Here is a 17,424-nt window from a genome sequence, read left to right on the forward strand (position 1 = left end):
ACTTTACACCACGCACACATTATAGAGAGACAATGAATCATACAAGTATATAAATCAGTATACAGGGAATGCCACATAAGCAAATGAGGATTACAAGGTGTATGAATCACATGTCATCCATGCTGGTGGGCCGGATATTTTAAGAGGGTTTGGTCTGGGGCAACACAACCTTAGGATTTAAAGAGTATTCCATGGGGTCGGTTCAGCTTTACTGATAAAAATGTATATCTGCCCAAACATACTCATTTTAGCAAAATTAGAATAATGAAAGACTGGGGAAGTTCTAACTATATCACAAAAGAAGAAAGCGAAGTTCTAACTATACCATTCATGTTTGTATGCAGCTCTTTGATGACAGTTCATTGGTCACTGTCCTATGTTTGGATTGTAACTTCTGAACTGCAAGTAACAAAAGGATCTCTGTGACAAAGGCAGTAACCCACTGAGCTTCCACATAAAATACAGTTCATCTGCATTTAAAAACTACTAACAGACAAATGATTGCTCTCCAGCAGGATCATTAATCACCACCGTTATCTGGGCATCTTTTATTGTCTTATTGTTGTCCTGCATCACACACGAAGTATGTGCCCTGCTGGGCCTGCACATATTTTAAAAAGAAAAACATATTAGTAACACATTCTCTTACCTACTCCATTAGTCAAACTTTGTGTCACAGCCTGCTGTGATAAGCAGCTGCAGGGGTCAGGAAAGGTGAATATGAATAAACAAACGTATTTTCTCCTGCGCTGCATAGTAAAAGAAATATCCACGCAGCAGAACATTGTGGCCATTGCCTGGCATGTGGAGATGAAGGGGTGAAAAAATAAACAAAGCCTCGTTAACATGAAAATGGTCTTTTAAAGACCTGTGAAGTACTCGGGTGCGGCTGCGATAATCGCTAAAACGTTGTGTGTGTGCACGCCCGGGAAGCTGTCTCTGCCCGGGCTGACACACACGACGTGTGCTTTGCGCGCCTGCCTTCAAGCCCTCACTGCGAGGGCCAAGGCTCATGTTTGGGTCGCTAAAACCGGGCCTGAGAAGGAGGGGAGGCCACCACCCTATATTGTTTGTTTGTGCACAGTGCACATTTAAATTATTGATTGATTTAAAAAAAGTTGACCGTCACCTAACTCACTTTATGTTGCTGCAGAGAGGAGGCTCAGTCTCTGTGCCACTGCCAAAAATCCCGTGGACTGTCAGAGAGCGCGCGCAACCACCAGTAACATTAGCCGCCGGAAGAGTATCTGCGAGTTTTCCAAGGCCCGCCCCCGCCCGCATCCCGCGATGTAGGTAACGGTTTCAGTTACAGGCCAATCCAAATCAAACGTTCAACACTTAGTTAGAGGCAGTCAGGCAGAGCAACGCATGGGCGGGCAAAACAAAAGCGTGCCTCCTGATTTGGTAACACGGTTTTCCTCTCTTTCCATTTCTACGAAGATACATCGTAGAAAAGAAAGAGGGAACAACCGTTTAACAGTGCAGGCAGGCTCAGTGACTGCTGATTTAAGAGTAAGAGATGCAGGTGGCGGCCGGCGCCCCCCTGACCTTGGCACCCGGTGCGGTCGCACCGCTCGCACCGGCCAAAAGCTGGCCCTGTGTAAAATCATAGTTGTTTTTGCCCGGCACTTCCCCCCTTCTGGAGCTGGTTGGGCGTCGAGCTCTCAGCAGTTCTTGGGCGCCCTCTGGACTTGATCTCCTGTAATGTGCTGCTGGGGCTGGTGGAAGAATTGGGGGCCCACAGGCTTTGAACGAATTTTCCTTGGCTGTGGGGCCTTCTTGGTTGCCAAGAGAGAGGAGGCTCGTACATGGAGACAACGGGCACCCCCCCATGATCCATGTTGGTGTGGCTGGCGGTGGATGGTGTGCGCAACAGGAGAAGCCTGTTTATATTGCACGTGGGCACCCCCATAAGCATTAACAGTGTGGGGGAAATGGTGCTCCTTCTATGGACTGCTAATGGAAGCAACTGGTTTTCTCCACCCTGATGTTACCAAGTCCTGCTGTATCACCATACGCACAGTTTCATCTGTATGTGATAATGAATGTTTTTGCCTCAAAATTTGCAATTGGTTATAAAAAACATAAAATCAAAGTTGTTTTACTATCAAAATATGAATCTGCATCACAATTAACTACTGTGGCTTTTCTTCTAAGGACTAATGCCGTGTTTTCTAGCCAAAACCAAACCTGCCTCTAAACGGCAACAAAATTCAAACTTATGTAAAGATTTATAGATTTGAATCCTTGCCCCATTATCTTAACTTAGAGAAAAAACAGAGTGTTCAAGGGGATAACAATTAAAACAAATCTTATTTTCAAAGTTAAGTCTCAAAATTAATTAAAGTGACACTTGTAATATAGAACTTGGCACAAAGGGATATAATGAAAGTTTGCTTCTGTCCTTAAGCAGTCGATAGCAGTCATTTTGGCTTTCTTTGACATCTCATATAGAGATATATTAATTTTCTCAGAGATGCCACACTGTACAAAAACATTCTACTCAGTAGAAAAGCATTTAGAAGGGATTGCTGAACAGTAAACTGGCTATGCATTCATCTGCAGCGGCTACAAATTATTTTCCAAAAATACTACTTTTTAACCTGCATCTAAATGTATTTTGAAATCAGGATAGCAATATGGCTCACCATGTAACAACCATGTGGCTCATCTACATTAAAAGTGAAATTCTTGCCAGTGCATACTGGAATTGTGGATCAATGATGTATTAAAGACAAATGAAGTACTGCAAATAACCGCAGCTTTGGTTTGAGTGGACCCACTCCAGAGCCATTGGCCATAGTTAAGGTTACATGGCTCGGCTGCAAGACGGACGACCTCCTTAGAAGTGACAGAAGTATTAAGACTTCTATACTGTTTTCCTTTGAGAATTATTTTGCTGCATTTGAAAACTTTCAATGTGAAAAGTCTCTAAAAGGGCAAAGTGTGATCTGGAATATTTGTCATTCCCAAAATGTCTGCCCACCTCTTAAGACCGGTCAGTGGCCATACCACTGGCGTACCAATGTCTGTTACCTTCATTGTGACTCAGATACATCTATCAAAAAAATGTCACCGACCACACCACTTCAAGTAGTTAAGATTTTCACCATCCTCCCGAATCATATTTCTCTTAGTGCACATATCCCATGTATATATTTTTTTAAGTCTGGTCCAGAATCAGCTTTGTCTCCCCAGCCTCATGTTTTCAAACAATTCATTAAAACTATACATATGTACAAAGATAAATGGGGATTTTTCCTTCCTCATGGTTCATTGGTCTGTTCAAGCAGCACCTTTTGTTTCCACGGACCAGAGTAAAGAATATGAAGCAATGGGCCAGCCCGCTGCATCCATTGGTAGTCTTTCACTGTGAGGTGTTTTCTTGATAACATGTGTACAACAGCATGTAAAGCAGTACAATTCATTGCAAGGGCTGGTGTGCCTGGGCTAGTGGGCACATCTGCTCTGGCGCGCCACTAGTATTTTATGCCCAAGCATTTCTTTGCTTAGTGCATGGGTTTGTAAAATAAAATAGGAACAAATAAATTAAAAAATGAACACTTGCCGAAGCCAAACCTACTGTGTCTGTCAAAGCTTCTGGAAAACAATGACTCCTTCCATAAATGAAAGTGATATTACTCAGAGCATTTATATCAGACCAGATATCTGTGGCATTGCATCTCTGATTATTGAAACCATCTCAGTCAGTTCTGGCCTTGTGACCATTGGTAGTAGGAAAATGTTCTTGAGATTACATGCTGCAATTCGGAAACCACAATCAATCAATCAATCAGTCATTGGATTTTTAATGCTCAACTAATCACCCAGGAGGGTATCCAGGCTTTGAGGAAGTAGCAGTTGCTGGAGAGATCAGTTGGACTGACAGGTCTTGGGTGAATTCCTGAATTCTAGAAGCGAGGTAGAGGTTCTGAGGTGAAGAGGGAGGTCATTCCAGGATTTTTCCATGAGGTAGGAGAAGGAACGCCCTCCACTGTTGCTTATGCGAATGCCAGGGGTGTGAGCGTGGGACAGGGATGCAGATCACAGGTGTCTGGAGGGCTGGTGAAAGTTCATGCGTTGGTTGATGTAGGCTAGACCTTGGTTGTGTAGGGCTTTGTAGGTGTGGATCAACATCTTGAATTGGCATCTCTTCTGTACAGGGAGCCAGTGGAGGTTTCTGAGGTAAGGGGTGTTGTGAGTCTGTTCTGGGAAGTAGAGGATGAGTCTGTCTGCAGAGTTCTTAATGATCTGAAGTCTCTTCAGGAGGTGGGTGGTGATTCCTGCATAGAGTGTGTTGCCATAGTCTAGGTGGCTGGTGATTAGGGCTTCTGTGACAGTCCGTCTGGTGTTGATGGGGAGCCACTTGAAGAGTTTCTGTAGCATGCGAGGTGTGAGTAAGTAGGTGGAGGAGACTGCATTGATCTGGGATTTCATGGTTAGCTTGCTGTCCAGTACTATGCCAAAGTTTCTTGCAATGGTCAGTTGGTGTGGGTGAAGTTCTTAGTTTCGCTGGCCACCACGAGTCTTTCCACGGGGAGTTGTTGCCGAAGATCAGCACTTACGTTTTGTCTTTGTTGAGTTTCAGGCAGTTATTTTTCATCCAGTTGGCAACTGCAGAAGTTATCCCTTGTGGTGGTGGGGTCTTCTGAGAGCGAGAGGAGGAACTGGGTGTCATCTGCATAGGATATAATCTTTAATCCATGGGTTCAGACGGTGTTGGCCAGAGGAGTCATGAAGGTGTTGAAAAGTGTGGACCTGAGGGATGAGCCCTGAGGAACAGCACAGATGATGTCTTTGAGCTCGGAGGTGAACAGTGGTAGATAGACTCTCTGGGTTCTTCTGGAAAGGAAGGAGGTGAGCCACTTGAGGACATTTCCTTGCATCCCAATGTGATGATCAGGGTGTAGTGGGATACAGTGTTGAATGCTGCTGAGAGGTCAAAGAGGATCAGAGCAGCAGCTTCTCCTCGATGGAGGAGGGCTCTGAGATCATTGGTGGCTGCAAAGAAGGCAGCTTCTGTGCTGTGGTTGTGGTGGAATCCGGATTGGGAGGTGTTGAGAGAAGCCTTTCATGATTACAGCATGCATTATTTAATTTATATATCTCTCCTCTCTTGACTACTTGCTTATTGTATTCTTTACCCCTCTTCTCATTCTCACCATGTTCTACTGAGTGCAGTGTATAATACCCTCAGACATTTAGAGCCCAATTTAGAGTTTGGCGGGCAGAGTACTATGCTACAAATGGAAAATAGGGACAAACTGATGATCCTGAACAGAAAAATATTACTACTGACCACCCATGAGCTGGGAGGAAACTCTTAAGGTGTCAGAGTCATTAGTATTTTGTTTTTCAAAAACAAAATCCCACTCCCACCCTTACTGGACACTGGAAATAGAGCACACATCACATGAATAATAATTATGTTCCACTTGTCATCTGGTATATTTAGAAGCCCGTAATGTCTCTGTTGAGCTCATAAGCTCACCCTTTTATGTTTACAACAGATTGACATTGAATCTGAAGATCTCTGAAGCCTGTCACTTGAACAGCCGAGCTCCTCAGTCTGAAATACAATAACGATTAGGACCTTACATTGGCTCCCAGTTGTTCACTTACTTATTGCTCAATTTCTCTATAATAACAGCTCAGAGGCTTACGGTGCTGTGCAAACTATGTGAAACAGAAAAAGGACTTCAAGGAAGCTACCACTTTAGGTAAGAAACTTCCAAAAGAAAACCATTGCTTCATCATTGATGATTTTGTGCCTGCCGAAATGTCAGTATTTAGACCAATTGTTCCACCATCACATTTGGCATTACTTTATGAACTACGCTCTTTTGCCTTCTGAAATGTCTGTATCTCAGCAAATTATTTGACCGCTAGATTGGAGAAAATCATCCATGGATCTTTCATAGGCAAATTTAACAACATTCATATTTCAGAAGATCAATGAAGACTTTTATTTTGATTCACCTGAGTCTTATAATTCAACTAAAGCAGCAGTTCTTCACCTTTTGATTTCTGTGGACCACCACTGAATAATTACTCGAATCGGAGGTCCCCCCCCCCCCCCGAGTTAATATTGGAAGCTGGGGAATCCCGGCCTATGATTTGAACTTAAAAACAATTTATAAAAATACAAAAACAAGTATACACAAAACAAATGACATATTTTCACAATCAAATATAGAAAATGTTTGCACATTTTCAGTTCTCTCTCTCTCTCTCTCTCTCTCTCTCTCTCGCTCTCTCTCTATATATATATATAGGATTATTGTGGCCACTGCGGACAAAGGAGGTAACGTGGTTATCTGGCCACAAGAAGCCTATATCAAAGAAGCAATGAACCAACTCAATAATCCATCATGCTACTCTAAGAGTACTATCAAGGATTTCAATGAAGCTAGAGAAGTACTGAGAAAGCTTCTGTTGAAATGGAAAAGAGAAGGCATGATTTCGAAACATGAATTTGAGTTTCTACATGTTGAGCATCCTTTACTGCCAAAATTGTATCTTTTGCCCAAGGTCCACAAACAGGTTGTTCCAGTGCCTGGTAGGCCCATTATCTCGGCCATTGCAGGAGTAGCGGAACATGTGACTGAATATATCGATTACTTCCTGCAGGATTTGGTGAAGGGTCTTCCCACTTATATTAGAGACACTGAGGACTTTATTGGTAAAATTGAGAATGCATGTTGGGGCGAAGATATGCTATTTATTACATTAGATATCGAGTCGCTATATACAAGTATTGACCATGCATCTGGGCTTAAAGCTTTGGAATTTTTCCTTGGCAAAAGGCCTATTAACTGTTATAATCATAACAAGTTACTAATGGAACTTACCAGTTGGTGCCTCAATAATAATTTTTTCTTATTTGGGAACGACATTTACATTCAAAAACGTGGTGTAGCGATGGGGGCATGCTTCTCTCCCAGCTATGCATGTTTACATGTTGGCTGGTGGGAGGAGCATGTCCTCAGACTGGTACATCACGATATATACAATGAACATGTGGTACTTTGGATGCGATTTATTGATGATGTTTTTGTCCTATGGCGTGGTGATTATGCCAGTGCGACTAATTTTGTTACTTCTTTAAATCGCAATCAGGAAAATCTTAGATTCACTTCTTCTATCAGTGAATGTGAAGCTGAATTTTTAGATGTTAAAGTGTTCATACATCAGAATCATTTGGCCACTAAACTTTATCGAAAAAGCACTGCTGGCAATAACACTCTTCATGCCAGCAGTGCACATCCCAGACATGTCATAGATAATATTCCGTTTGGAGAATTATTGAGGCTCAAACGGATTTGTAGTGAAGCCAATGATTTTGAAACTTGTAAAACTGAAGCCCTGGAAAGATTCAGACAAAGGGGTTACAGGGAATCCATCTTGAGGGGGGCAGTTCTTAAAATAGAAGCTAGAACACGCGAATCACTATTTTTACCAACATCCAAAATTTCTTCAGATAGTGATTGCGCAAATAACAATCAATCGCCCAGACTCATTATAGCCTATAGTAAACAGGCGAGACAAATCAGATCCATTATTCAAGAAAGATGGCCAATATTAAAAACTGATTTAGTCTTAAAACCAAGAATATCAGATGGACCCACGATAACCTATCGGAGGGGACCCTCTTTGAGAACCCAGATTTGTCATGACTTCCCTGAACTCAGAAAACAAGAAGAGTGGTTGAAATCCCGGCCGGGGTTTAAGCGTTGTTTTACATGTAGAGCGTGCAAATTTGGTAAGAATACAACCCAATATTGCACGCCATTCAGCCCAGATCCATTTGATATACGTGGATCCTTTACTTGCAAAACTGAATTTGCCATCTATGTACTAACTTGTACGTGTGATCTTAGATATGTTGGGAGTACCCGACAGCCTGTACACGTTAGAATTCTTCAGCATTTACGTGCCATCGTAAATAATGATACATCATATCCGGTGGCGAGGCATTTTAGAGCTTGTCACAACAATAATTTACAATGCCTCAATTATTTTGTAATCGCCTCGGTTCCAAAAACCAAGAGAGGCGGTGATCGTGACAAAATGCTTAGAAGATTGGAATCGGAATTCATTTTAAAATTAGATAGCAGATTTCCAAATGGGCTTAATACAACGGAGGACCTACATGTATTTCTTTAACATCTTATTATATATTAACTATGATCAGTTTTTCTTAGAGTGTTGTGCCTTGCCGCTTTCCATGTTAATATATTATGAATTTTGATTATTGTCCCCATTTTTCTTCCTTTTTCAAACACAGTTTAAAAAATTTTCTTTGCCCACATGTTTGATTACATGGTTTAGGGATACATAAATTGTGTTTTTTTCACTTAACCTATTTGACATAGACTCAATAATATGTCTGTTCAGACCATAATATTTATTTTAACAATATTGTGGAATTAAACATTCAGGCGTGAAATAGAATTATATTACTATTCTAATATTGAAAAATGCATTTTATGCTGTTAGGCGCATCGTGTCTTGTCATATATGGTTGGGTATCCGTATCCACAAATCTGGATTATTGACATAATTGCATTATTTGCACAATTTATTGTGTTTACATTTTTTTGCGTAATTTGCACAGTATAGAAAAAAATCTCTTTTTTTAATATAATAGAATGAATTTTAATCCATAATATTTGCACTTTATTGCGTGATTTGCACAGTCAATTGAGATTGGATACCATTATGACATTTACTTAATATATCAAATGCATTTTATGCGAGACAGCTACATATGTATGTATATATGTTTTCAACTGTTCTACAATATTTGATTTACGCCTGAGTGGTTTTTTGGATTATAGCCGGTTATTTATTTATGAATTTTGTGCCATTTGGTCTGACACGAATTTGTTTGGAAAACAGACTATATATCAATGAGTAGTGTGTCTTCACTTTTTAAATATCACATGGTGAACTAATGGTGAAAAAAGTGCAGCCAATTGAAAGTCTCAATGTATAAAATGGGCTCATTTTATTTTACTGACTGTCTGTGAGCAAGGGCGGATGCCCGAAACGCGTCAGATTTTGTGAAGACTCGGCTTTGAAATAAATCAACTATTGTGCCTTACTTTGGATCTGCGTGGTTTCTATCTTCTCCGTGGATACGGATTTTTGTTGAGACTGCAAACGTGGGATATATATATATATATTCACTGAAAAAACCATAGGTTTCACACATGTTATAGTTAGCTGTACATTTTACTGATAAAAAACCAATGAAATTCCCCCGTTATAGTTACTGTAGGCAACTATAACTCACGCGACCGTAATCCTCTGCTGATGCTAATACTGTATTTAGACACTTATTTGCCCATGTCTTCTTCCATTAAATTTTAGCTATACATATATTACAAATATTTTTTTTTCATAAAGACACATATGTCATCAGCAGAGGATTACGGTCGCGTGAGTTATAGTTGCCTACAGTAACTATAACGGGGGAATTTCATTGGTTTTTTATCAGTAAAATGTACAGCTAACTATAACATGTGTGAAACCTATGGTTTTTTCAGTGAATTTGCAAGGTTTTTTAAATGCTAATTCCTAACTATAACGTGTGTGAAACCTATGGTTTTTTCAGTGAATTTGTACGGTTTTTTAAATGCTAACTTACTTTGCGCCATTCGTGGCGTGCGCGCCCACTTTACGCAGTTAGTGCCATGCACGCACGGTGGTCACGCGGTGCGCTGCGCGCACCGCGTGCCCACATTATGCGAGATGGGCCATGTACGCACGATGCGCTTCGCGCACTGTGCGCACATGGGGGACATATTATGCGCATCGTTGTGAAATGTTTTGTTTATTAATTTCAATTATTTCAAAAGCCATGCACAAAAGGTGCCCTTCGGGCACCATTTGCACATGGGGTGGGCAGAGTGTGGATACTTATTTTTTTTAAAAAATTTTTTTTACCATACGTGTACGGTAAGCGTAATCGGCGATTTTGTGGGTTGTTTGGGGGCCCGTATATCATTGCTGGGTGATTATTATTTCAATATACTGCCCCTTTACCCATTTTTGGGCTTCATTTATGCTGCCCTACTCAGAGTGCGAGAGAGAAAATGGCGGCCGCCGCTTCCTGGTTTCGGCCGATTCGAATGTTTACTAAGATCTAAGAGCCAATCAGAATCGCGCTCGCGCACGCCACCGTACGCGTACGGTAAGCGCACCGTAAGCGCACCGTAAGCTGGCTCAGATATATATATTGATTTAAAGGCTATTTTCTCAGAATCTACTGAACAGATTTACACCAAACCTACAAAAGGCACTTCCTTGACCTGAGGACTACCTCTCTGCCAAATTTCAAGTAATTCTGTTCAGCCGTTCGGGCTGTAGCTGTGTCTAAAGGTCCTATGGAAAAATGCATGGGAAAAACGCGTTTTGGGACCCCCCCTTTTATCTCAGCCCCCGCTTGAAGAAACCCCCCGAGACTTTCAGGGTAGGAGCGGAGCGTAGCGCCCCACCTATTTTGAAAAATTCGCGAGGATTCGTTGACCGGCGCAAAAGTTATTCAAAATAGAATGTTGCGGATTTCCTATGGAAACGTGGTCCTAACTATAACTACCTACTGGCGACCGCCAGTAGGTAATATATATATACATATAGGAGTTCACGATCCTGAAATGCTCAGTTTCAGCATCAAACAGGTACGGACCACACCGTGCTTATAGAATTTAAAGTGCAGGTTTATTGCATCAAAATAAGCTACATTTCGTATAGCAAGTGCCCAGCATGATGCGTTTTCGACAGCAGGACGCTGTCTTGATCACATGATACATAAATATATATATAGTTATATATAAAACATATGTTTATTTATATATACTTTACTCATTGTAATGTAATAACTTTAAGATTATTTAATTTTGTAACACTTGCTGAACCCCTGAGTAGGCCTCGTGGATTCCCATGGGTCCTTGGACCACAGGTTAAGAACCACTAATCTAACACATTCAGATGCCTGCAAAGATGGTTTAGAGGTTTGTTAGAACTTGGTAATGATCCTAACCAGGAAAAAAACATAAATCAATTCTTGACATGTGGTTCTCTTTCATTAGAGCTCTTCAGAAGAGTACACCTCAGTCCAGAAATGCAGAAAAAAACATTTGAAGTGGAACCAACTGCTTGAAATACAAGGGGGACACAAAAACTATGGAAAGAAAAAGAAAATAGCTCTGAAGGGTTCCCATTTTAGGGGGAGAGTTATTCCAGAACATTCACCAATCCACCAGCAACACTATTGCCAGCTCAGTTGTCATATTCAACTATGGTCACCCTGAAGCCACTGCGGTGTGGAGTTGATTCTGCAAAGGCCAGGTACTCTTGCATTGATGTAACTGGGGAATAGTGCTGGTTTTGCAGCAGTCACTTGCTACACCCTCTTAGCATCAAGATTTGACACTTGCTCTACTGAGATCACCTACACTGCCTTAACATAACTAGAACATGGAAGTTGTTCTACTAGTCTAGTTCTTGTTTTTACATTGGCAAAGCTCACCTATGTCTTCCGCCTGCTTTTTGAGTTCATTCTCAATTTCTGTGATTCGCTTTTCCAAAGCCTCTTGTTGGCTAGGCATCTGTCCCAAACGATTCAGGATCTCTTTGGCATTCTTCGTTTTGGAATCAGCACCAGACACCAATTCAGACCCCTGAAACCAAACCAGAGAAAAAGGTCTCATTTAGAGGGAATCCTGAAGAAAACAGTAGCGTACCATGAGCCCAGTGCCCAAGAAGGAATATGATTTGAATTAATTTATATGCGATCAATTATCAGAATGCAAGAAAAGTGGTCCAAATATGTATTGGTTACCACTGAATATGGGAAGTGTTCCGAGTTATGTGAAAGATCATTAATAAACTACTGGTACAGCTAAGGAATAGACCAGATTTGTGCATTTATTCAAATAGGTAAAATGGGTATAGGTGTGACATGCACTGAAATAACTATCAAATGCATCTACTGGATTGAATTGCCTTCTTTTATATTAGCATCCCCCTACCCCTTAAGGAAGAAAGTCACAGACAACCTGTGCAACCACAATCTTTCCTTTGCCCCCTAATGTTCCTCTGTCTTTTTTGCCTTTGTCTTGCAGTGAGAGGGGTCCATGTTCCTGAGGGACCCTTAATGTTCAAATTGGTGCTCCTCAAGATTACCTCTTTGGAATACTTTGAGAAGGGAAACACTAGAATTTTCTCCCAAACTTGTAGTTTCAAGGAGGTAGGCTTCATTGAACCTCTATGTACAAGCCCAGACTCGTAGCAGAGTAATTATTTGCTTTTATGGTGCCCAGGTGCATCCTGGGTAATTTTTTCTGCCTCCCCCAGTAAATTAAATCTAATGACTTTTATGAGATGGCTCTCCTTCATAGCTTAATATTCCTTATATGTTTGATATGGTAAAACACATTTAGTCACAGTCATCAGAATGTGGATGTCTGGTAAATGTTTTGTGAAGGATACTAATACACTGGGTCACGTGGTCTAGGGTTTACTTTAGTTGTATGATGGTTGGGAGATCAAGGGTGACTACTGTTTACACCCGAGATGACAAAGCTTTTCTGTAATAAGAGCTACTCATGTTCAATGAAATTCATATAGAGCTCCTTATTGTTATCAGTGGGCTCATAGTGACCAAGTCACACCGGATTACATTAGTGGCCACGCCATGCAAAATTGCCGGCAGCAATCCCCTCAGTTATCAGGAGGGGTTGCCAGCAGTAATGTGAAGAAGGCTTTATCAATCTGAAATGCCACCTCTACGTGGTTAACACCTGACAGCCTTAGCTGTGATGCCCCTAGCATGGAGGTTATAATTTTAGTAATACATTTACACATGCCCTCATGATTTATCATTCAAATATAACCTTAAATTTATATTTTAGAAATCCATCAGTTTTTCAATAAACATCAGTTTATGAGTTCTGAAAATGCACACATTGTCATCTCAAATACACACTTTTCAATTGTAGGATAAATATGTTAATTCATCCAAGCAAAAGCTTCTTGTATACTCGGCTGGGGTGCACACAGGCGAGCTACTTACAGGTAGCTGGGGAGGTACTAGTAGCCAACGAGCTACTCGTTGGAGAAGCCTGGTTTACACAGACCACCTCTTACCCTTTTCACTTCTTTCTTATCTCTTCTTTGATTTCCATGGCTAACTCGAGTAAATAATCAAATGAACCCCTATGGCTGCCTCCTGGAAGGTCTATCCGGTCACAATGAGAGCATTACAGGTGGGCGTCTAGCAGATTAAGATTTCAAAGAGATACTTTGGTTAAAGGGAAGTGGACGGTTTGAAATACCAATGTTAGAAATCCATAATAGTCCCTATGTTTTAGTAGGGAACCTTCCAACCTGGTGACACTAATGTGAAGTTGTGGTTTGTTGAGAGAGATGGCATAGGGTTCTGGTGTCACCATTTAAGAACCGGTCCTAAAGGGAGAAAGAAAAAATGGCTGCCTTGACTGTATGGAATGGGATAAATGGACAAATCTTGCACAAGTTCAGGAGATGCTATTTTAGAGCGACTAGAAAGAACACCAAGATTTCTCACAAAGGATGTAAATATCAGTGTGTTAGGAAGTAAACAGATAAACTAAGTAGTGGTTAAGGTGGAGGAGGTTTAGCTTAAGGAAAGACAGGCAATCAGAAGTGAATGACAGGAGGAAAGACAAGGAAGTGGGAAAAGAAAAGATGATTTGAGTGCCATCTGTATATCAATTTTAGAAGAAAGCGAAAGGACAGATGATGTTACCGGGAAGAAGTGCTGCGAGAAAATAAGAGAGGGCTCAAGAACGCGTTGAAGAATGGCAACTAGTAGCAGATAGAAGGAAATCGTTTGGATTGCCTGGTAACAAGAAAGCTCTGATAAGAAGGTGAGGGGAGAACTATTTGAAGGCAGAGCGGGAGGTGCAAATGGTCTTCAGAAGGATAGTAGAGTGGGATGATTGACAATATGAAGGGCTGCGAATAGATCAAGAATTATGAGTATAACATTTTTGTGATGAGAGAATGTGATAAAGTTAACTATTTGTGAAAAGGCTGCTCTGTGGGGCTGAATATTTTCTTTAAGGTGAGAAATAATGTAATGGTGTTGAAGGCCTGGCAATACAGTATTTTAGAGAAGAACAGGCGTTTAGATATTAGGCAGTAGTTTAAGTTTGAGTTGAGTTTGGGAGTATTTTTGTCTTTTTTTAGAAGTGGTAGAAACTCTGTAAGTTTAAAGTATGAAAAGTAGCTGCTGGGTTTGAGTGAGTGATTGAATAAGAACCTCGGAAATGAGAGTTAAAGGTTTGATTGTATATGGGTTGAATGAGTCAGATGGATCTCAAGAGGGGTCAGCTGATTTGAGTGTTGGAATCAGCTCAGTTGGAAGAGCTGTTGTTAATTTGGAGCGCTTTGGAGTGTGTGTTTAGACGGTAATGGGGGAGTAAGAGGATAGGGGTTGGCCATAGAGTAATGTAGCAAAGGTTTGTCTTATAGTGGTGGTTTTAGACGAGAAGTAGAATGCAAAGTCTGTTACGGAGAGTGAAGATGCCGTGAGAGTTGTGCCTGCCAGTTGCTGTGGATGTCGATTGAGAGAAGTTATGAGGGTTTCAAAATAAACAGATTTGATATTGTCAAGGATCTCCTTTTAAAGTGTAGTGTTCTCACAACTCTGGCTAGCCGATGGCATCCTCATTACAACTCTGATCATTGTGTTGTACTATTTATGCACCTAGGCCTGTCCTAAACCGCCAACCTTGAACTTGAATTTGACTGCTCGTCTGCATCTTATCAGGGGATTAAGAAGGCCTACTGAGAATAACTTTCAGTTGCAGATACAGTACTTGCATCTCTGGTTGGCTAGAAGTCTTGACTTACTCTTTTTTTTCAAACTTGGCCACTGCTACAAATACACCCCACTCCCATTGCAGAAAAAGTATGACAAAGTCCTTTCAAAAATTGATGTTTTTATGCTTCATTTTAGCATGGTAAAATAAATCACACATAACCGAGAAAAACAAATAGTGAAACCGAGAATAAATCAGCAGATAAAAAAATAGAAAAGAAAAGTGGATCACAAATAGGAATTATAGCATAAACTACAATACATTTCCAAGAAGAGCAATTTCTTGAGTTCATAAATGGGACAAAAAGAAAAGTGAGAAATAAAAAAAGTTCAGCTCTTAGTACAAAACCTTAGTGAGGTAATTCCACTATGTTTCACTCTGAAATAACTGATTTTATATTTGCAGAAGATACCTACTTGTTCTTATATATGAGCTCTGTTGCACCTTAGAAATCTGGAATGTAGAAATTAACCAGTGTTGCACTTTCAAATACAAAAACCTCACAGCAATGCTCCAAAGGGCATCATAAGAAATAACCAGTTTCCATCATCTGTACAATATATTAGCTCCATATATTCCACGTGTAAATAAATTACCGAAAAACGATGTGGCCAACAGTAATCCAAAAGATGTTATTTAATATTTTAGAACTTGTAAATATATATTGGCAGCATCAAGTGTAAATGCAAAGTGCTCAATGTGCAAAGTGAACACACAGTGTTCATGAAAAAAAGTGGATGGCGCAGAGTGAAACATATAACAAGCATTTGCAATGCAATAGGTCTCGCATTTATAAGAGTTTGAGCTATTGGCATTGTAAAATTACAATGCCTTTTATTTATGTTTTGGTTTTAAAACAAATAAAAGGCATTGTCATTTACAATGTCAGTAGCATAAACTCGCATAAAAGCAGTGTGTGGAGTGCAGCAGTGTGCGGCGTGCAGCAGTGTGCGGCGTGCAGCAGTGTGAGGCGTGCAGCAGTGTGAGGCGTGCAGCAGTGTGAGGCGTGCAGCAGTGTGCGGCGTGCAGCAGTGTGCGGCGTGCAGCAGTGTGTGGCGTGCAGCAGTGTTTCGCGTAGCAGTGTGAGGCATGCAGCACTGTGTGACATGCAGCGGCGTGCAGCAGTGTGCGGCGTGCAGCAGTGTGCGGCATGCAGCAGTGTGCGGCGTGCAGCAGTGTCATGCAGCATGCAGCAGTGAGTAATGCAGCAGTGTCAAATCCTTGCTAATCATTGCTTTGATTTTTCATTGACCAGAAGCATGAATTGTTTATTCATAGATTGCAAATTTTATTGACAATTGAATTAAATTTTAATTGCATTAAATTGTTGTTGACCACAGAATTGCTAATCGGGCATAGCATAGCATTCTTTCTGATGATGACGTGAGCGCCTACAGGTCCACTGCTATTAGTAGTGGCTGCACAGGCTGAGCACACTACAGCTCTCCTACTGTGCATGCAACTGCAATCCTATTGATGATAGCCTGGCCTTCTTATTGATTAGGGTGTGGCATGTTATCAATCACAGTCTGGCAATCTTGTGAAGGAAGGTGGGCTCTACTTACAGGTATGTTGTGAAGGGGCTCAGCCCTCCAGGTACCGTCAAAAGTCCTTGCTCTGAACAGTCCGTCCACATGCGCACCCCGTCCTCCTCGCAGCGGCATCCCGGGGGGCACGCGGGGACCGTGGCGCCAGCGTCCTGCTCCTTGGAGGGGCTCCTGATAGCGCCAACGGCAGCAAGCAGGGCCAGGAGCAGGGCGGTGCAGTCCATGGTGAGAGGTATGTGCCCGGGTGTCTTCCGGCTGTCCGAAGATGCAGAGTTCATCAACAGAACTCTAGATACCCATACCAATTGGATCCAGAGTGGGTGTCCGGGCAATGAGGTCACCCAGACACCTTTCTGTAGTGTAAACAGGGGCACCTGTCCAGGATGGCACTGCCAGGCCAGGTTCCTGCTGAGACACCTCTTAGTGCTCGGGGAAGTGATGCCAGTCCTGCCTGTCTTGCAGTGCAGAGTACCAGTGACTCTTTCAGGTAGCACCAACGTACGCTGCCTTCCACTCAGATATGAATAATCAGCGCACAGGTGCAGTGTGCCATGGATATGCACAGCTGTGGGGCCACAGAGGTTGTCTCAGGTGCAGCGCATCCGCTGTATGCTTCGGCAGGATGCACCCAGTCTCCCCTCAGGTGCGGTGCACTCAGCCTTCCCTCAGGTGTGGTGTTGCCTAGATGAGCACAGGGGCACCTCACGAGGACTGCTCTCGGGCTGCAAACCCGGTGTGTCTCGCGAGCGCTCCCTCCTGCTGTACACAGGGGCGATGCATCTGGCTGCTCGGTGCCTGGACGGTGTTCCATGCGGGACTCCGCAGGCCCCTCAGCCCCTGCTGTAGTGAAGCTGCAGCTCGCGCACTGAGCAGCTCTCGGAGGATCAGACTTCTAGCGTTGCACAGGCAGGGCTGGGCTGGTGAATTTACCGGGTAGGAGTCGGAAACTTTTTTCTCCCTATGACTCTTCTGAAGAGCTGGCAGGGAATTCCATTCAGAGAAAA

General features: G+C 42.0%; 1 protein-coding gene across 1 annotated transcript in view; it reads right to left on the reverse strand.

Annotated features, from left to right (window-relative positions):
• The window catches only part of LOC146790058 (uncharacterized protein C16orf96-like), a 346,006-nt gene that overhangs the window by 168,593 nt on the left and 159,989 nt on the right, over nucleotides 1-17,424 (reverse strand). The window contains exon 5 of the mRNA XM_085628406.1: nucleotides 11,537-11,687. Within this exon, the coding sequence (XP_085484532.1) occupies nucleotides 11,537-11,687 (151 nt within the window). The remainder of the gene's footprint in view (nucleotides 1-11,536; nucleotides 11,688-17,424) is intronic.

This window comes from Triturus cristatus, chromosome 10 (genome assembly GCF_964204655.1).
Source record: "Triturus cristatus chromosome 10, aTriCri1.1, whole genome shotgun sequence".
In the NCBI taxonomy this organism is placed as follows: Eukaryota; Metazoa; Chordata; class Amphibia; order Caudata; family Salamandridae; genus Triturus; species Triturus cristatus.